This window comes from Manacus vitellinus, unplaced genomic scaffold, assembly GCF_001715985.3.
Source record: "Manacus vitellinus isolate BGI_N305 unplaced genomic scaffold, ASM171598v3 scaffold_1_pilon, whole genome shotgun sequence".
Classification (NCBI taxonomy): domain Eukaryota; kingdom Metazoa; phylum Chordata; class Aves; order Passeriformes; family Pipridae; genus Manacus; species Manacus vitellinus.
Genome location: NW_021939396.1, coordinates 56,181,302 through 56,203,925, shown reverse-complemented (window position 1 = coordinate 56,203,925; position 22,624 = coordinate 56,181,302). Strand labels below are relative to the sequence as shown.

General features: G+C 36.0%; 1 protein-coding gene across 1 annotated transcript in view; it reads left to right on the top strand.

Moving 5' to 3' along the window:
* Positions 1-313: 313 nt before the first annotated feature.
* Positions 314-22,624, top strand: part of CD226 (CD226 molecule) — a 32,647-nt gene continuing 10,336 nt past the window's right edge. Inside the window, 5 exon segments of the mRNA XM_018075334.1 lie at positions 314-440; positions 5,007-5,089; positions 5,092-5,221; positions 5,224-5,340; positions 21,996-22,328. Of these exon segments, the coding sequence (XP_017930823.1) occupies positions 314-440; positions 5,007-5,089; positions 5,092-5,221; positions 5,224-5,340; positions 21,996-22,328 (790 nt within the window).

Below are 22,624 nucleotides of genomic sequence, written 5' to 3'. Positions count from 1 at the left end.
ATACTGAAGAATTTTATCCATTATGTTACTGAATCAAGCATGCCTATAGATTAATCCAGTTTGGGGTGCTTTATTGATTCAATTAAATTAGGTGCAGAATAGGAAAAAGCAAATTGAATTATTATGCCTTTATCTGGCTGTACCACTCAGCCATCCTGCTTAAAGAAACATAGAATGGTGAATGGAAAAAAAGAGGTATTTTTCTTGATGGTAGACCCTCATTCATGGAGAAAGGAGTTACATCACTTATGACTGAACTTTTGTTCTTGGTTGGTTAACCTGGCTTCTACAGGGTTAGAGCTAATCTACAGGGATGCTCACAGAAGGTGTGAAATTGCTAAAACCTCCCTCCCTCCAGCCCACTCGCTTCGTTATCTTCACTGAAAAGTCACTGAAACTAAAAAGCCTTTTTGCCCTGCTCATTTTGGTCATGTTTGCAGGTAAAGCAGTAGTACCTGGAGTGATGTTTATAGCTATCTCCTGCTTCACTGCACTACCACAGTCAAGGCCTTTTTTTCTGGTGGTAACAGCTTTCTGCAAGTATATTTGCTACTCTTTCTGCATTATTGCTAAAGGCCTATCTGCTAAATCTTAAATACTAATGAATCATTAAAAAGGGTATTAACATACTTGCTGGCCCTATATGTGTGTCTTATTCTTCACAGTTTTGTAGCAATTTCTATTAAAAAACCTCATTACAGAGATTATTGTGACATGCTTTGAAACAGCAACATTCATTATGTATTATCTATGTATTGGAATTTGGAAAATTAATTCACCAGGAAATGAAATGACTCATCCAGGGTCTCTGAAGATGTATGTTCAAGTCATGATTAAAATCCAAGCTGTAGATCTGTATTGTGTTTGCTGCACAATCTTTTTTGCTCTTTCTCTTTCTTTTTTTTTTTTCTTTTAAACCACATCCCACGGTTGTAAATTCAGCCGGAAAATTCCACTGTGCTACTTTTGTTTTCAAACTGTATTTGGCATTTAGCCAACTATTAGTTAAATATGGCTTGTTTGTGAGCATTCCCTTTGCTTTGGGGTTCAAAGGATAGCCAGAAAGTGGCATAACTGGGAAAGAAGAGACATGCTGTAGGGAAGAGTGGGCAGAAAAACAGAGAGGCAGAGACCAAGGAACTGCTCAAGTGATGGAGTGACTGTGAAATGTGCTACTGATGCTGTTGTGAGTCTCGTATCCACAGATGATCGGAGAAATGAGGGTTTTCCAGCCTTTCAGTGAAGTGGGGGTAGGGCAAAAAGAGGTAAGGAAGGAATGAGGAGAGGCTAGAAGTGAGTGGGCTGCACAATGGGTTTTCCCTTACAATACCTGCTCTGACACATCCACTGCCCAGGTGGGTAGGGTGGAAGTATATTTATCTTTTGGTGTGTGTTTATCTTTTTATAGGTTACAGCTTCTGTAAAAATATGATGCTTTATGTGCCAATCCCCAAATTATACCAGTGAAATAAACCTTCAGAGTGCCTACAGTTTTCAGATTTATGGTTCATGGGTGTATTGACAAGTCTGTATGGGTGACTTCTACTGGCATCTAGAGGAGACTTAAACTGCAGCCTTTGGAGGGAGATCCGGTAGTGCTCTGGTTACAGGGTTTTTTTCAGCAGGCATGATGAGGGATACTGTTCTTGGGACTAGCTGGCCAAGAATTCCTGATATTTGTAGTAACTGTGTTTGTTGTAGAGCAATTAAATGTCCTTATACATTAACATATCATCAATACTTAGTCATCATATGGGATTAGAAGTTTATTTCTTAACTTCTGTTTTACTTTAAGTGCCAGATGGGGAGAAATGGAATGGAACATGAAATTCAGAGCAATAAAATTGCCATTTATATATATAGACAGATAAGTGAAAAATAATTTTCATTTAAGGGAATATATCTTTGTTTTGGAGTCTTCATGAATACTTTATCTCAGCTTCAGTTAAACAAGATAGATGTGTCAAAAATTTAATTTGTAATAATAATGGTGAAAAAATTAACATATTTTGTTTATATTTTCCATTCTACTTTAGATTTTTGCGGAACATCACTTATCTGTAAACTACTATATGCATATATATTGTTGAATAAAGAATAATATTTCGAGTTACAGAGGTAACTTCTTTTTTTGCCATTTCTGCAACTGCAGTTTGAGAACTGCTAGGAGGAGCTTAAAGTTTTAAATATGGGATCCATATCATTCCAATGTAACAGGTTTAAAGGCTACAATGCCACAAAACATCTAGGAACATGACACATTTGACTTTTAAATTCTTTCATTTTCAATACAAAATCTGCAGTATAGTATCTGAAGCTTCCCATTTCCTGCTTTTCTTATCAGTAATACTTCTGTGTTTCCTGAGACAAGCTAAATATAAGTTAATGTTTTGATCTGTTTGAAAAGATAACTTTGTCATGCAAATAGAACCAGGCTCAGTCTCCAACTCATTTCTCCTCTATTTAGATATGTATACTGAGCATCAGATGGACTACCGAATATCTAGGTGTACCTTGTGAATCTAGATTTTGGATTGTCTGGGACAATTTCAATTGCTCAATTAAAATGTAAGTAAATAATACTCTTAGAAATCATGAGGCAGGTTAAAAGAAACCAATCATGTATTAAGACTTTATTAATCCTCAAAGCTGCTTCGCTGCTGTGAAGTTCCAGTATTTGAGGAAATTCTCAGAATATTGAAGTAATAATAAAAACAATGCACAAATGAAGAGACAAGGTCAATAGAAATTTTAATGAAGAGTCAGTTTTATTAAATATGATATGTAAACTAAGCTCAGGCTTTTAAGAAAAGATTTTGCATATAGTATTTTTCTATTTTATAAGGATCTTTTTGATCTGTAACATATCTAGTGAATCTATGAGGGTGGTGAGGCACAAGTTTCCCCAAAAAGTTGTGGATACCCCGTCTGTGTAAGTGACCAAGGTGGGGTTGGATGGGGGCCCTGAGCAACCTGGTCTAGTGAAAAGTGTCCCTGCCCATGGAAGGGGACTTGGAACTAGGTGATCTTTAAGATTCCTTCCAACCCATGCCATTCTATAATTCTGTGATTCTTTGATTCTATTAATTCCAAGTATACAACTTCCTCATAAAAGGAAAAACCAATCCTGTTTAGAGTAATACATTATCAACAGCAATTGCACTTACCTACAGCTGTGAACGTGATTTACCACACAGGAAAAAATAGGCAGTCACTTGCTAAAGCAAAAAATCACAAGGAAAGAGAAAGTAAAAAAAGTCAAGGTTTATTGCCTTTTCACACTGAAACACAGATCTTTTTTTCAGGGAGTTGCCCTCCATAAGAAGAAAATTAATAAAATACTTGAAATTTCTGTAAAAATTGTTGTAGATAACAGGAACACAAGAATCACGTCAACTTAAGAGACTGTGAAAAGTAACCTTTATAATTTTATTTTTTTTTTCTAATTTTGACAAAAGAGACATTTTTATTAATATATTTATATATTACCCTTTATTGATTTCTCAAAGTAAGTGTATTCAGGTAGTACATCTTTTTGAGTTAAAAAGTGCTACAGAGCACAATTTTTTTATTACTTCATCATTTGGAAGATTCTGCTTGTTGACAAGGCAGAGTAGAAATAAGTGTACTGCAACAATGGGGAATTACAGATCTATCTGGGAAGTGGCAAAAGGGAGTCATTGGAAACAATGAAAATCAGAGAATCAATCAAATTGGAAAAAACCAGTAGTTTGTATTATCCTAAAACATACCTAGCGTTGTAGAGATAAATATAGACAGATTTTTATTTCCAGGCAGGTTGTTGCATTGTGGAAGGTATTTTAAGCAGATCTAATGCTGAGTCCTGTTCAAACTTGTACAGGCTATTACTCACCTGAAGTATTAATTTCTGCTGTCAGCTTCTGTTCCAATTACATTTGTTTATTCATTTGAGAATTTTAATGAATTGATTCAAGCTTAGTTTTGACTTCAAATCAGTTATATTGTTCTAATTTTAAGCAACTCCATAAAACTATAGTCTCCTAAGGTACAAACATGCTTGTAGTTGTCCCAAGAAAAATCCATAAAAAATGTAAGAGTGAGGTTTGTTTTGACAAATTTCAACATGAGTCATGAATAGTCAGGATTCTTACACCTTTGAACAAGATTTTTTCAAGCTGCATAATTTTGATCCCAAAATAATACCTCATGACATGTTATCACAAATAAATTCTCAGACCTTAAGACATTACTTTTTATAACTACTCACAGACTTATGACCTGTAATATATAGGAAGTCTCTTATCTTCTCTTTAGATTTTGTACTTCCTGAATAGTAGATAAATGTTGAACTGCACTGTCTGAAAAATTCTGTTCATTTTGGATACATCAAATGGAAGAATTCTGGTGATGAAACCTAAAGATCCCTACTTCATCACAGTATTTATGCATATTGCTGTATACTTATTAGTAGTGAAAACTTCATTCTGAGATGGATTTTGGTAGGAATTCAGACAATCTTTGATGCAACTGCACTGAGGCCTCAAACCTGGTGTTTCTTAGAATGTAAAAGTAAAAAGCACATTGTGTTTTTCATATTTCAAAAGTATAAGCATCCTGTGAGAGAGGCACTTGGTGTGCAGAGATTGAATAAAACCATGTCACACTGTAGTCATTGATTCCAGTGTTCCTTCAGATGGACCACACAGTTCTTTTTATTGTTGGCCTCCAGCTTTTTGGAAGCGAGGTTACTTTCTTAAACCTAACATCTTTCCTTTTTTTATCATATCATGACAGATTATGATTGTAATTCATGAGTGTGTGACTGTGGGGGTCAAACAAATTTTAGCTGTTCGATGATATTCACAATTCAGAAGTAATAATAATTTGTAAGATTTAGAGATTTTTTAGCAAACTATTTCTTCAGTGTATTGCTTGTAGTGCTACCAAAATTGTCTCTGGGTTTCTCTACAAATTTAATTTTTAATTATGCTAATTCTGAAACTGAATTTCTGTGTCTGCTTTAGCCAGTGTGGAAGCATAGTTTGTGGATTCATCTGTAAAACTTACTGAGAAGGTGAAACTACAATGTATATATCCAAAAAAAAAGATGTGATAATCCAGATATCCTGGATGAAAATTACTGTAACTCATAAAGAAAATGCAACTGTCTTACATCCAACCTATGACATTCATAGAAAAGACAAATACAATGGAAGAATTTATTTTGTAAATGCTTCCAGGGTGACAAATCCTCATCCTTCATCAAGAACATTTTGAAAGATGATGATCTTTACATTTGCTTCATTGTAACTACCCCAGATGGAATTTCAAAAAAGAGAATAGGAATTATTCAGGCAGGTAATCAAATCCCTCATTGTTTTTTAAATTTCAGATATATGCAAGATATATGCAGATATATGCAGAAATCCATACCAATTCAGGGAGTGTCTGGCATTGCAATTTTTCTTTTCACTTACATAGGATGCCGAAATGGAGTAATTTGGGGAAAAGAACTAGCACAACAGGAAAAAAAATAGTACTTTGACAAAAGATCATTTTAAGAGAAGTGGGAAGCAGAGATGGAGAAGACAGACAGAACTCACAACAGCCATGGATTACATGGCAGACTACAGGTCATTGCAATGGTTATATTTCCAGTGGGACAAGGCTCTCGTAGCATTCCAACAAGCTGTAGGAACTCTTCAGAGGATGAAATTGCAACTACCCATGAAATTACATGGATGAACCTTGTAACTCCCCATGGAGGGTACCATATTTTGATCATGTTATATGGTGAGGGCATTCCTTGTCTGAAACTAGGATTGTTTTTTACCTAAAGCTCTCCTGTGCTTGCTTTTTCAGAAGGAAAAAAAAAAAACATTTTGGAGCGGTGTGGCAACAAAAGGGAGTGAAGTAGGGAAGCTTAAATGAAGAAAAAGAACCTCTTTCTTTAAAAGGAGACTTTTTAAAGATGGAAAAGGGAAGAATAAGAGAAAAAGATTCACCTACGACCATGTACTTTCTGTGTAGCTGTCTACTTTCCAAAGGCTCTGTAATTACCTGACCACTCATCCATTTGGTTTCCCTTTCAGCTCTGTGTCTAAGAGGAGATAGAACTCTTTACTAGTAATTTTCTGTACGTACTTATTCAGCATTGGTCAACTGACAACTATGGCAAAAATTACTGAGTATCTCTGATGGGAGAGAATCTTTAGAAGATTGTTATGTACATATGACAGAATAACCTTCAAAGGAGAAGTAGTTACTCTTGCTGTTTTTTTGATTTCTTATTTTGAATGTGGAAAGATTCTGGTCCTTTTTTCCATTCTCCAGCGTGAAAATAGATGCCATTCAACATTTCATTTTACTTCCCAGCTAGGAAATAATGGATTGAAAGGAAATTTAGTTTCTAGCACTTGAAAGACAGGTAAAACAGACCTCTTACTTGGTTCAGTCCAACCTGGCTTCTGGCAGTGCTAAACCCTTATTCACAGTGGGTTTATTTTCTGTATAATCCTGAAAGTTAGATGCAGTAGAGATCTGTAAGTTCATTTAGTCCTTTTCACGGCCAAGGCATTAGTGATCTCAGCTATTTGTTCCTGGGTGTTTCTGCTAGAGTTAATCTGAAATGATGCAAGAAACAAGGCAGTCATCTTTCTGTGGAATGTTACGCTTCTGTCCAGTACCTCCAATAGGCAATTGCCTCACAGATTTCAGCACACTGTAAACTGCAGAAAAGTGGATTGGGTATCAGAGGTATGATTTTTTAAATGATACTCTAGGGATCAGTATTCTCAGTACATGGGATTTCTGTCTTGGTCTGAGCACACTAAAAGTGAAAGCTTAATCAACAGCAAACCCTGTGTCCATTTAAATCTACTACAGAGGGAGATTATACTTTTGAATAGAAATTAATCCTTTTCCTTTTAAATAATCAAGATTTCTGAGAACAATCCTATTCAGCTCCTGATAGATGTGTAGAAACATGATCTTTATAAACACTGATCTGAAGAGAATGAAGTGTATCATCAGGGGAGATAAAATGTTGCAGCTTCAATCTACACTGAAAATTAAATATGTTATTAAAACAAGAGTCTAGAGAAGATATTTATTTATGAAATAATTATAGTGGAACTGTCAGTTGGGTTTTATCTTACTTTACTAGCACCTTTGTCAGTACCAAATATTTTAAAGTCCTGGATGACATCTTGCTCTGATTAAACTGTAAACTTCAAATTCACTTCCAGGCACCAGTACTTTAACTTGCTGCTGAGACCAGTTATATATTTTTTTCTTCTTTGTCTTCTAAGATGTAGAATTAGGACATTTATGTTTGTCTTTAAAGCAGCTTTTTTTCTGCAAGAGTGTTGAGCAAGCTGAGTGTTGGTCTTATAATTTCACTGCATATGGATTTTGTTCTAGAATATTAATATACAGAAATGATTGAGGTCCTGGTATATTAAGTGCTTTTTAAGGAATCTTATTTTTGATGGAATTATAAAATCTGACTAACATAGTGGAATGATCATTTTATAAGTAATTAAACTTTTTTCCAACTACAGTGTTAGGATTTATAAGTTATTGATTCCCAATAGACATTACTTTTCTAAAAGCATTAATTTACCTACAGTCCCCCAGACAAATAAACAACTTACTGAAAAATCCATTTCTTCGAACAGGTAATCAAGAAAAATTTAATAGACTCTTTTTTTTTTGTGAATTGCATGGTGTCTAATGCCTTGTAGTTCATGCTTTTAGTTTCAAATATTGGTTGGCTAGGCTAAAGTTGTGAAGTGTCTGCCTTTAAAGGGTGCAACTTTGTGGAAACATAATATTCACCATGAATCTTAAGCTTGCTTGGTAAATTAGCACAGTGAACTTAAGTAGATATTAGGGGTTTTTGTGTCAATCAAAACTGAAGCCTGGTTTATAATTTAAATTGTGCTACCAAGGCATTGAAAATTGCCAGGATTTATCTACACTGACCTATTACTCTTGGACCCAGAGACATTCCTGCACCAGCTTAAGCAGGTAAGTATGCCATTGAGGAATCTGCAGCTCATACTTCGATGAAAGTTGACAACAGAATATAGATATAGAATATATTATTTGCTTTCAAAATTTCCATTTAAAAGAAATAGTAGAAATAAAGGGAAATAATGCCATATGGCGTTATGCTTGTGATGGAGATTCTTAACTACACTAAATGGGAAATGTTCTTCACATGTCAATCATATCTGCTAGCATTTAATAAACTTGGATAAAGTATCTTGGATTAACTTCTGCTTTCTTGCAAAACAGTGAATATTTCTGCACTCAGACTGTTTAAAGTTGCTCTAGTGCCTCATTCCTGGTAATCAACAGAGGTCATGAGTCTGATTCTGCTTTTCCATGTGCTTTGTATAACTTTTAAAGGTATGAATATGAAATGAGTAAATTTGGTATGATTCTGATTTGCATAGTTTGAAGCCTTAAGTGCTGATGCTTAATGAATAAAGATTTCAAGTAGTGTCTAATGGTGACAGTAGTGTCACTAGGTCCAGCAACTCAAGTGGTAACCAGACCCTCATACTGCAAGATCAAGAAGTTAAAAAAGTTTGGAAATCATGGATTGCCTTTTAAAGCAAAAACAGAAAAAGAGAAAAAAGAAATCAGTTATTGGAAAAGTATTAAGCATGTCTTTTTATTAGTATTTTGACAGCATCTCTATTTATTTCCCTTTAGAGTAAAAGTGTCTTTATAAAAAAAAAGTCCATGGTGCACCCTTTCATATGTGAGGAAATAAGAGACCACAACAGACTTATAATGTCTGAGGTGCCAAAATAACGGTGGAGAAACTCTGTTTAGGACTCTCTTTCTGGCTCAATCTCTGGTTGCAGAACAGCGATTCACTCTGCCATGGTCTGGGTGGGGCGAACACAAATCTTTTTCAATCAGGGACAAAAGTAAGAAACTGAATAATCTTAAACAATTGCTGAACTGGCATTACTGTCTGAGGGACGTTATAGCTCTCATTACAGAGGCCTTTTCTTGGTGTTCTATCCTCATAGTATCATTGGTAGATGGAAGACCCTAGAAGTGGTGATAAATCACCACTTAGGTAAGATTTTTGATGCAATTATTCTAATGACTGATTTTTTTATACATATATATATATGTATTTTTTTTACTAGATTTGGCCTGAGCTTAGTCCTGGAACTTTATCAGAATATACAAGAAAAATGTTAGGATAGATATTGTTCTTTTTGCCTTAAATTTCAGCTAAAAATTTCCTACGGCATCTAAGAAATAGGTGAGAGAGAACTCTTGCAGACTGCACAATGTTACCCATGCTTTCTTTATAGGCAGTTAACGAAACAGATTGATAGAAAAGAAATAATATTCAGGATATTATACTGGAAACTTCACATATACTGTAGCTAAAGGATATTCTTGCAAGTGGATGCAGTGCTGAAATTCTGCATCATAATTGCAAAGAACTTGAGAGTTCGTGCTTCCACAGTTACACGTGAATGTATGGTCAAAGAACAGTCTAGTTATCCCACAGGAAGATACTTGCTGGTTGGGTGAATCTGATACTTCTTTTTTTCCTACAGTGTAAGCATATATCCAACAGTTTTCAGAACTAAATTCAGCGTTTTTTTTTTTACTCTTAATGTTCCCACATTTTATGACTCACAAATCCTCCTGCACTAAGCAGACAAAACTCTCACTTTCAGCGAAGACTTCTTGTACATTTTTTCTAAGATATAAAGATTATGTAAGAATAGCCACTATCTTTATTCCGTCATTCTTAACAAACAGTTTAAGGGGGATCTATAGTTTCTTATGTACAGTGCTTAGAGATGTATGTCTGAAGATTGATTTTGAGCTCAGTATGAAGTGTGAGGAGCAGGGATTGAAGTCACTACTAAGAGAAGAAGTGTTAGAATTGGAAATGTCACTAGAATGTGAGATGTTACACAGGAACTGTTGATCATCAAAAAGATGTTAATTCATGCACTTGCTGCCTGGAAGAGAAAGCATTTGAAGGTGCAGAGATTGCAACTTTAATTTCAAATGGAAAGCATAGAGAGAGCAGTGCACCAGGCAGTCCATTGGACAGGAGTGTACAGAGGTGCATCTTTAACTTGTCATCCCAGGTGGCCACTCAAAACACATTAAACAACTGTGTCGTTTCACCAGCATTGCCAGCCACATACCTAACAGCAGCAAAGCAACAGCAGGAGGTCTTGCAATCTTTCTTATGTTTTAAATTATTAACTTTTGCAAAGAAGTGTGTGCAGAGAAAGGTTATGTTTCCTGTGTCAAGCACATTGGAATGGAGACTTGAATGACTTTCATTTACAAAGGTGTGGGAAGAGGTAGTGGGAAAATTCTTTTTCTCTTCATGCTATGACCAATGTCTTTTTCTAGTTTGTCCAGTTATTTGTTTACCTATGGCCATTTGATACATGGATCCCTTTGTTTACTTGATACTTTTCCAGACCTGTTTTCAGTCCTTTGGTTCTTCTCTCTTCAGTTAAAGCCGTCAGTACAACAGTTACTCATTTTTGATGGGATTCTTTTTTAAAACATGAATAAAGTATCAACTTACAGAAAAAGAGGTTAAGGAATTATTCTGGCCTGGAAGTTAAGCTTTTGTCATGTTGTCCTGTTGTACTTATCTGCCTTAAAGTTCTTAGTCTGCTGTTTTTCAGCCATACTTGACTCTATGGAGCATTATAATGAGGATATATCAACAGGAAAGGTTAAGACAAGATAGCAGACAAACATTTGGTTCAAAATATGATTTCCATTAATATCTGTTTATCTAGAACTTAAGACTTCTCAAATCTGAAGTGTATTTCTGTCTTGTTCCCAACCTGGCAAAATAAATTAGTGATAATCTACATGCAAAAATATCTTCCAGGTCCAGTGTTTTGTAGAAATTAATGAGTATAATTTAGGCTCCCTGTATAGACACTATGTAAAACTTTCTACCTATTGCACTCTCATATCTGTGGTGATACATGATGTACTATTTCTTCTAGGTTATAGCTTTCTATTGTCATTGCCCATAACAATAATCTTACCCTCTTCTGTCTTGCCCTTATGAAAGTATGAAGTGAAGAATTTTCTTGTCAGCTGCAGTTCAGTGCAATAATTTCCCATTTCCAGACCACTGTATTAATGCCTCCTACACAATCATAAACTATCCTCTGACTCATTCTGCATTGAGAAGCGCTGATAGGTGCATCTGGCTTCATGTGTTTCACATAGCCTTACAAACCACTTGGCCTTGTAATACTTAGCTCTCTAGGTTGCATTGTTTTGAAATGTAGTAGTCCCTGAATTAAGAGTTTTAAAGTTTTAGCTGAAATGTATAATTAGGATATTGATTATTTTAAATATAACAGAAGCAGAAATGATTCAATGTATGCAAAAATGGTCTTAGAAGTAGAATAAATCAGCTTGTGAAGAACTTTGTGATATAGAACTCAATCAGCCAAAGTTAGACCAGTGATCTTATAATACATGATGGGCAAATTTACAATGCAAATTTACCTTAAAATATAGAATATAATGAACACATTAGAGAGATTACAAACCAATATTGTTCTAACTATGCACTATGCCTTTACTACACATCCAGATGGGAAGTCAAAAGTCTTTAGCAGTGAAGAATTACGTGACATATAAACTGTTTAATTGAAAACTGGCAATTATGGCCAAACAGTGTTGTATGTTTATTTACATAATGAACAAATGAAGTTAAAATTACCTGAAATATTTTTGTCCTGTGTTGTTTGTCTTTCAGAACTGTTAATTCTAGCAAGACTTTCTATATATTTTGAAAACTGTGTTTATTTTCTCAGGAATTTTATTTCAGTTAGGTGTTAAAATAGTACTAGTTTGATTTAGAAGTTTCCCCACCATGCTCCAAATAGAATGGGAAAAATATTCTTTTGATGTTAGTGGTGACTTTTGTATTCATAATGTGAATTATTCAGAGTTTCAGAATTGCATAAGTTGTTGGGAGGTTTTTTGCTGTTTTAGTGGGTTTTTTCTTTCTTTTTTTTTTTTTTAATTCATGAGTAAATTTGTATTTTCGTCAATCAGTGACAATGGACCATTTGCTCAGGGGATTTGTTTTGCTAGCAACTCTGAATAAGAATGGAAGTTCATTAATAGAGTATTTAAATGCCAGATGTACCATGAAGTACTCCCATTTTTTAAATAGAGTGATCAACCTCTTCTGTAATAGCAGAGATAGAGCTTTTCTATTCTTGGATAGTGTGATTATATCCATGCCACTCAGCACTTACTTCTATATTAATGCTCTTCTGCCTGCCAAAAGCAGCACGTTGCATAGGATTTTTTTCAAGTCCCTATTCACCTGAAATAACTTGCTTTCTATTTATCTCTGTCTCAGTTTAGAATGTGATTCATAGGTCTACAGCGAAAAATTATCAGGCCTTTAAAGCACATGGAAGCAAGAACTAATCCTGAGGGATCTTCATTGTTTGGCTCAGATGCTGAGCTCCCCAGAGCAAGAACTATCTCTGTATCTTACACTGTGTCGACCACATTGCCAGCACCTAATTAGGAAGCAAGAGGATGGAGGCAAGTGAAGCTGCCTTTTTCACACCTCTGCTGTGATTATTTACCTGTTAAATGCTGCTTTTCTTACTTTTTATCTTTTATGATGAACTTTTTATCTTTTATGATTGGATGCCCCTTCAATATAAAAGGCGAGAAACCAAACCAGCCCTGCCAGGGGTAGAACAGATATCTTCCCTTCTGAAGGAAAAGTTTTGGTCACAAGGAATTATAGAATTGTGGAAAGCTCAGGCTAGAAGAGACATTCCAAATTAATTTCATCCATCTCTGCCTTCTGAGGCAGGATAAACATAACTTTAACATATTTGACAGATTCCCATGTTGGAAATGCACGCATTAAACTCTTGTGTAGTCACACTAGTGCAGGACCAGCCTTATAAGGAGATGTTTTTCCCATTATATCTAGCCTAGATATCTAGCCTAGATATCTCTTGTTTAATACTGACTTTATTCACTGTAGTCCTCTTAAAAAAAAAAAAAAAAAGGAGAGAAAGGGTTATGCTCCCAGCCTTCAGTTTTTCACCCAGAGAAATTGTGAATGCCCCATCCCTGGAAGGCCAGACTAGGTGGAGCTCTGAGCAACACGGTTCAGTGGAAGATGTCCCGGCCTACAGCATGAATATTGGAACCAGATGATCTCTAAGGTCCCTTTCAACCCAAGATGTTTATGATTCTATGATATTTCTGCACAAGCACAGTTCTTTTAACTTTTCTTCTCAATTCATGATTCTAAATTTCATCATTTGTGTCCTCATCTGAATGTTCTCCTGTTTGTGTATAACCTTATTTTAATAAGGTACATAGAATGAAAAGCCACATTCCATCTAAAGTCTTACCATTGTTAAGTGGAGCAGAATAATGCCTCCTTTGTCTTGTATATGACTCTCTGTTGACATACCTGAGAAAATTTGTCTTTTGTAAACGGACAATGTGATAACACTCAATTCTATTTGGCTAGCAGTCAGAGCATCCAGGTCCTTTTATTCAGCTCTGGGGACTTTTTTGACATTTTTTCCCCTCTTTTCTTCTTTTTAATTCTTACCATTTTGAACGTTAAGTTAGTTACTAAGAATAATGATGCTATTATGTGCCCTTGGCTACTTTGTTTGCAACAGAATATGCTATGTTAAGGAAAAAATTGTAACATTCGGTACCCATGAGGGCTGCTGTGCTTTTACCAAAGTAAGATAAAATTAGAAGGAATGTTTTATATGTTCCTTACAAGCATTGCTTTGATGAACATGCATTGTGTGTCAGCTGGATGCTATAACTATTATCTGACTTTTATCTGTTTTGTGATGATTTGGGGATGGATCTCACTTGTCTTTTTATCTGCTGACCCAATGTTCTGTCTGGGGACATTTGTTGCTTGCCAGGGTGGACTCAGATGCTGCAGTGAGAGTGCCGAGGCTTGTCCTGATGCTTTTCCATGTGTTCCAAAGCTGAGTCCAGGAGAGGCCTGGAGCACACCAAGCATGACTACATGGTGCTGGAGTTTGTGATCAAGGAGTCGGGAAACTTAGGTGGTGTCTTCTTGATTCTGCTGAAGAAGAAAATGTCCTGGGAAGAGAAGAACAAGGCTCAGTTGTATGGCTGTTGGCAGCAACAACATTTTACGTTTTATCACCATAGACTCTTTTTGATGATCAGGGACTGCTAGGAAGAGACAGGATCCACCTGAGCACCTAGGGAAAAAGCATCCTTACCAACAGGCTGGTGAGGGGACCTGCAACAGGACAGTGAGCTGACTACCCATATGTGAGAGAGAAAGTGGACTGGACTGACAAACAAATGCTGTGCAATTATATGGACAGGAAACACCTTGAAAACAAGAAAACAGCACAAGGGTGACTATTCCAAATATGTCCACACAAATACGGAAATGCTGAGAGGACAAATTGTTAGAAATCTCTCATATATTTTCTGGGAAATTAGCCTGACTGGAAGACCATATGAAGTGTCTGTATACCAGTGAAGCATAGGCAACAAACAAGGAATTAGAACTCTATGTGCAGTTGAGATCACAGAGGTGTGAGATGGCCCAATTGACTGGAGTGTTACAATGGTTGAATACAGGCTCCTTAGGAAAGACAGACTGGGATGGTAGTGAATGGGAGTTACCCTTTGTGTGAGAGAGCAGTGGGAATGCGAGAAGCTCTCCCTAATGATGCATATGAGACAGCTGAGACCTCATGGATCAGGATAAACAGTCATTTTAACGTAGGTGATGTTGTGGTGGGTGTCTGCCTCTGACTTCCTGATCAGAGTGATCAGGCCTGTTATAGTGCGGGCTGCATTAGACAACTGGAAGAAACTTCACATTCTATGATTCCCATGGGAGAGTTCAACCACTTGGTATCTATAAAGGAGCAGCACAGCAGGGCACCATCGGTGTGACAGGTGTCTGCAGTACAGTGGTGATAACTTCCTCACTCATGTGATGAAGAGAGGAGGCACTCTACTCAACCTCAGATTTACAGAGAAGAAATAATTTGTTGGGACTGTGAAGATCAGAGGTAACCTTGACTGCTTAGTAGAGTTCATGATCTCAAGAGAAGAACATAAAAACTGAAAAGCAGGATCACAACCCTGGGCTTCAGAAGAGCAGACTTTGACCTGTTCAGAAATCTTGGAATAATCCTATGGGTGATGGAGAAAAGATTTTCAAGGAAAACTTTCTCTAATGGACCATTCAGACAAGCAGGAAATCAAGCAAAAATGGCAAAAGGCCTTCTTGAATGAATACGAAACTTCTGACTAGATTCAAACATAAAAAGAAGTATAGATGTGATGGAAGCAGGAGCAGTTGTCCTGGCAGGAAACTGGGAACACTTTCCAAGGAAGAATAGGTGCAGTTAGGAAAGCCAAAACTGATCTGGTGTTGAATCTAGTGGTTTAAAAAATTTTTTTAGGTGGTAAGTATTCTGCTACTTCTATAAGCCAAAAATAATGCATCTTCTCAGATGCTATTCCATAACTCTATTCAGTGCAGCCATCACTTGGAAATTCAGTTTAACTCAAGTATGGCATTATCTCTGGCACCCACCATAACTGCTATGACACCCAGTAGTTAAATCCATATCCAAGAGTTTTACAACTTAATTTTTTGTTTCTCAAAGTGTAAACGTGATGGATGAAATTTTGAGATAATGCAATTTGGAAATCATCACTGGATGTAATTGCAGGGGAAAATGGAAAGTGCACAGTGACAGCTTTAAAATATTCAGAATTAAGGAGATAGCATTAATTTGTGTAGGACAGATGAAAAATATTTTTTTTTGGGAAATAAAAGTTAACTTATAGAATGAACAGAGGTAGATGAAAAGCAGAGCATAAAAAGAATTACAGATTCAGATAGTTCAACATCAAAGTACTCTAAAGGAAATCACTAACAGATAATTACTATATCAAGTTCTGAAATTTTCCTATCTGCAAAACCACTTTCTCCTGCTTATATTTCTAATGTTGAACCTTTCTTTCAGCTGGCCTGTTAGACAGGAATATAATTTATAACTTAATAAGGACAAAAAGAAATGGGAAGGAAACATTTGTAAAAAATACTGATGATATATTGATTTCTTCCATTTGCTTACTTGGTACCAATCTACATAACAAACTTTTTATGAAATAAACTATTTGTTTTCTTCTTCTCCAATATATTTTCAGCACACAGAACAATCTATTTCAAAATAACAGCTTGGATCTGAGATGCAGGGCAGCAAAATTGCCATAGAGTATCCTCATGCTACAGTCCTGGGCGTTATATCGCTTCTGAGGCTGAGCATGTTGGGTGTGTACCTTGTCCATTGCCTTGGCATCATTCGTTTTCCCTCTAGAGAAACACTGGTTCAAGCACTTGTCCTTAGGATCCAACTTGATTTTTCACACCCTTTTCCTTCCCTCTTCCCTGTCTTTTTTCTTCTCTGTGGCTTAAACCATGATATCCTCTGCTCTACCTAAAGTCTGACCCTCAAGAGGCTTGTGGAAGGTGTGAACCGGCACAAATGCACACTGTGACATGCACTTTCTCAGTACAGCATTTCTCTTCCTTTATCCGCTGTGAGATAGCATGGGTCATTAAAAATAAGTGAAGGCTGGGCATAGTATTCTGTGTCACTCCTGTCTTCTCACTGAACTCCTATTGTTCACAAAATCTTTTCATCCTGAACTGATGAAATTCCTGCAGAGGATGACAATCTGAAATTCTGACCTCTCAGATCTTCAAGACTCTCCTGCGGTTGAATCCTGCCATTGTGTGTTACATGCTTTTATCAGATGACTTCTTTCTCAGCAACTAAATTCTCCTTGCTGGAAGTTCATGAATGTTTATACCTGAAGAGGAGATGATTTTCTCTTATTAGCACTGTACTCTTTCTCTCTCCCTCTCTTTGACTTCTCCCTTTCCTTGCACTCTAGGCAAATAAAGTTCAGCTCAAACCAGTAAAATAGCAACAAAGAGTAATGGAATATTTGCAAACAACCTGGAACTGGCAGGTGAATTAAAATTGTATGTTAAGTGGTCAGAATATTATGCAGAATTAATAATGTGTACGGAAAGATTCACCAAGTTTTTAGCAATAAAATTTAATATATATTTAAAGGGATATTTTGAGGTTATGGGAGTATAAGTATTTTCACTTTAATTTTTATGATCCAATTAGTTGTTATTAGGAGAATGCATTCTTTTCAAACACAACACTACTACTGGTTTCTGGTCTGGTGGTAGAACTGGTGTCAGGAGCTCATTACAATGGAGATCTTTACTCTTCCAACTTATTTAATAGTTAAGCTTCAATGTTACTCTGTGTCATCCAAAAAAGGGCAAAACTGTGTTTATAGAAACTCAACAAAATCATGTAGTATGTGCTAATACAGTTGGAAGACAGTTTAGGAGCCAAATATAATGCCTTATTTAGTCTATTCAGTAAAGGTGAAGGGTTCACTCAAAATATTTTCTCTCCTGAAAGCTGATTTTCTTGGTGAAAAGAAGAGCCCCAGAGAAAGTTCATCTTCATAAAATTTTAAGCCTCCTTTTCATCTGCAATTGTTTTTTCGTCACTGCTCATTTCAAGCAGATGAAGAAAGTTGTGTTTGTATGTGGAGCTTCAGCAAACCAAGTGGGACCTGGGAACCTGTCTCTGCTGTAGAGTTAAGATAGCTTTGCAGTTTTGATAAGTCTGCTAAGATCATTAGTTATTTCTGAAGGAGAACATTACTTCCTAAGGGCAACTGCTTTGAAGGCAGCTCTGCTACCATCAGTCTGAGAACTATGAGCTTGTTCTGACCTTTTGATAAATGCAAGCACATCGAAAATATCTTTGTGCTGGTCTGGCTTAGGATAGGATACGATTCCCTTCATTTGTTGCTCGGCTCTGTGTTCACTTGCCTCCATCAACTGGTGCAACTGTCTTGGTATAAAACCAGGTCTGTTAGTACTTGACCTGCGCTTTAAGCCTCTGCAGAGATACAGAAATGTGTTAAGACAGGAGGGTATCTCAATACATTTTATTTTACTGTTTCTTGATTTTACTGAATTTTGCCTTTCTGGAGTTGCAGAGCTGATGTTGAAGTTTGAATCTTGTTTTCTTTGTATATGATTTTAAACCAGGAGTAGTGCATGAGATTGATGTGCAATCCAGATCCAGAGTGCAACTTTGGAACTTGTGGAAAATTATATGTGTGGGACTGGTGAAAATTACAGTGAACAGGAACTAAAACATCATAGATACTGAATTTAAAAATGAATACCTGAATACAAGTAAAGGTATCTAAGCAACTTCCTTCTGAAGAAACAAAATCAGCTGATTTGTGTCTTATCAGACAGCAAAAGAACAAAAAAACCTCCCAAACCCAAACTAAATAAAATAAAAAAATAAGTAGATGATATATGAAGGAAAAAAGGAGAAAGGCTGAAAATCGGTACCCCAAAGAATTGGGATCAAATTTTTACATGAGATTTGTCTTGATTTTTAAGTCCTTGTAGCAAGTGCAGGGAACAGGGAGGAAATCACACCATTATTTTATTATTTCTCCAAAAGATTTTCTCAACTTCAACTATTTCTCTGCTGCAGAATTTTAATTTAGTTGTTTGATCCTTTAAATCCTGTAGGGTTGGTCTAAACTCTTTTATACCTCTATATTTCTGAGATTTGCTTTCCAAGAAAAATATTAGAAGATTATGTATCTTAAAAATATGAAAGCTTGCATTTTTCCCCTTTAAATAATAGCAGATAAAAATAGATACAACTGCAAAATATGAGATAACATCTTGCTGAAACAGGTGCATGGAGGATAACAAGCATAGAGCACTTCCTTACTAAGCAGAGGCCCATGGACCGTGAGTGCTCTCGCCTCCTCCTACTTTCTATTCAGGAAGCAGGATGACATGACCATGGGCAGCAAGTGGCAGTGTCTGGAGTAAGCAGCAGGCAGGCGAAGCCTATTTTTATCAGATGTAATGAGAAATTTTTATTTAGGATTTCTGAAATGTTCACGCATGGTGTGTCACCTTAGGTTGTGCATGTGTAGGGGTGAAGGTGCGTGGGTGTGCTTTTTTCCTGTAGAAATGTTTCTCAGAGCGGGAGGTTTGCATCCCACATGTACCCGACTGAAAGCAAAGAAACTGTTTAGAAAGGTGCTAAATCAAGTGAGTGGTTGAACAGAGGAGAAGGAAGATGAAAGAACTCTGCTGATGCTGGTATCAAAATAAAATGGGACAATTGCTTAAAACAAAAGCCTGGAATATTTTGGTGTCCTTAGAAGATCTAATTAGAAAGATGTAGGCCTGATTCTCCATTGTTTGTACCTTACATAATCATATAAATTGTTCAATGCACCATATTGTAAGAAGGGGAAGCATTTACACTGTTCATCAAGAGTGAAAATACCTTAATGTTGCTGCATAGTTTCAGATAAAATACATATACCAAAAAAAGAAGTCATAATATCTGTGCTTGAAAATAGTTATGATAGAATATAGAACAGCCAAGAATCTCCAAACTGTTTCTATTTTAATTTGGCTGTTTGTGTACAGTTCTCACTATTAACCTAACATTCATTATTCGAATACCAGCAGGTTATACAATTATATCAAGATTCGTATCTGGAAAGTCTCCACCGAATTTGAAAGGCAACCCTAGCTTTGCAAGGTACCTATTAAAGTACATCACAATATTGTAATATCATGTATTATTGAGAAACTAGGATATGTTGTTTGGCAAATATAACACAAGAGTTAACTAATAAATTTTAAGACAGTGGGGATTTTAATAATTCTGGTAGAAAATATTTTATCTTTTTGTTCCCACTTGACCATATGTGTAATGTACATTTTTCTAGAAAATATACAGCACAGCAGCAGAGAAGAAGTCTGGTTGTTACAAGGTCCTGGCTAGCTGTCATTTGGGTCAGATGGGAATCCTCTGGAAGGTGGGAGGCAGCATCATTGTACACATAATTTCCCTATTAAGCATGTTGACATACCTGGAGTTCAGGGTGGCATTGCTATGAAACAAACAGGACCAGAAAGATGGACCCAGGAGAAGACAGGGAGACCTCAAGGCTTCTGAGGAGAATGTGGACAGCAGTAGGGCTTGCTCATAGTGGCAGATGACAGCAAAGACTGCACAATGAAGAAGGGGAAGACTTCTCTGGAAGGAATATGCAGTTTACTGTAAAGCAGGCAGTTGCTGGAATTTAGAGGTCTGAGGAAAGTATCTGACCTCAAAGAATATGACAAATCAGAGAGAGGATTGATTTCAATGACTTTTTCATTTACTTCCCTAGCAGATCTGAATGAATCTACAGATCTGCATCTGCTAGGTATAAAAAAATTACCTGTTTTATTGCAGTGAATTTTGAGGGACTGCACTTCAACAAACATATTTTGCAAGTGTAGAGTCCCATCATAGCAGTCATTTAGTCTAATTTAAATAACACTTAGACTTCCATGAATAAAAATTTTTGCTGGAACTAGCATGATAACTTAAATGATTATCCAGCCTTGGCAGTCAACTTCAGTAATAGAAATTTAGCTGTCTTTGGCAAGCTGTCCAAGGAATCAATTAGCTTCACTGTATTGTACCTTCTGTTTAATTTAGTGAATTTATTTCTCTTCTGTCCTTTTCTGTCATTAACTTTCAGTCTCTTTGATTGCAGTCTACATGGATCTTTAAGTCCTTAATAATTTTCTTTTAGGTAAACTCATTAGACGCAGTTCCTTTTGTCTTTCAATATTTCAATGTTTTAATCATGTTTCTGGTCTCCAAAAGCAGAGGGAATGTAATTTTATTGTGCTGTGTTCCATTGATAAAAAGTTTCAGGTTAGACTTTTTCATTCACTCTTTCACAGAGATTGAACAAGTCTCTGAAGTTACAGGCTCCCACAAGGGACTCTATCCTGTCAACATTAATGGAATAATTTCTTCCTAGGTCAGATATTTACTTTCCAGTTGTTGCCACAGATAGAGGTAAACACATTAAAAATATACAGTAGTAACTTCTTTTGCTTAAAAACATCTAATAAAAATAAGGATCTCACTGAAGAACTTGAAAGATTAATGATTTTACAATGTAGGATAAACAGTCTGATCATTAATCTTTTCCAACATTAAATTCTTCAGAAAGATGACAGTGCTAGTCCTAACTTACAAGACAAAGGCATTACAAAGTTGTTAGAAATCAAGTGGCTCTGAATATCAGAGAAATTGACATTCTTTCAATTGAAGACTTTTAAAAATTTATTTTCTTAATCTGTAATCAGTGAATTATATTACTAAAACAATAACAGAGCAAGGGGATTTCAGTCAAAATCGTTTGAGATATAATGTATCTATGGTTTCTACGTGATTGAAGTCTTGAATTTGTCTGGAAGTCTTTCATACCACAGACAATCACAGCGGTTTTTCACAAGTAGAGAATATGAAGAGATAAAAATTTTTTTATTGAAGACGTAAGGTTTGTGAATGGGGGAATTGCAGTTCATAGGCTGGAATGACTTTTACCATAATTTACTAATGCATGTCCTGAGGGTCACATCAAACCACTTTCTTATGATAACTAGTGTGAAAGCAGAACAAGACTATCACAAATTTAATTAGACTGGCCCCATAATTTATGCTGCTGAATTTCTGAAATTGTTAATAGAACATTCATGTACTCGAAATGCATAGAAATAGCTTTCTTGCAGTGTCATCACAGCCCCACAGTTCTATAAACAGTTTTATCTAAATGTGCACAAAAATATAGTCATAGATGGGTATAAACAATATTTTTCAGCATTTCAAATTATTTGAATATCTTTCTGCTGTAAGTCAATTTCATTAATATTTGCCATATAGGCATTGCTGATATTGCATTTCCCTTGAGTCAGTTATAAGCAGGTTTTTGTTGAGTTTTGTGTTTTTCAACAGATGCTTTTGAAGTGTCTGAGAAACAAAACAATACCATGTTTACCAAAGCAGGAGGAAATGTTATTTTTTCTTACCTTTATAAAATTGGAGATTTGGTGCAGCAAGCAACGTTGGAAAGGATTAAAGCAAATTGAGTAGATATTGTCATTCTGTGCAACTCTTCAGGAAAGCAAAGCTTTGTTTCAGATTTCAAAGAGCATACACGGGTGGATTGTTCTCATCAGGCAAACTCCAGGATTTTCTTTTGAAACATTGCAGCCTCTGACTTTGCAATGTACTGCTGTGTAGCTGCTGGAAGAAACAAAACCTATGTAATGAGTTCTACTGTGGCTGGTAAGTTAAGGAAGAAGTGTTAAATGTTTTCAAAACAGGACCTTCTGACGCATTAGCACTTTTACCCATACAAAATAACTCTTCAGTAACAAGTGAGGATTTATTTAAGTACTGTGTTCCAATTAGCAGGATGTAAAAGACAGCAAAGTTAACAATCTCATTTCCACAGAAATAAACTGGCTTTAAGCTCGTCTGATCTCATTATAGGAGTGTCGAACTGTTTGTGAGCAACTGTTTTGATGTTAAGAATCATAGAATAGAATAGAATAGAATAGAATAGAATAGAATAGAATAGA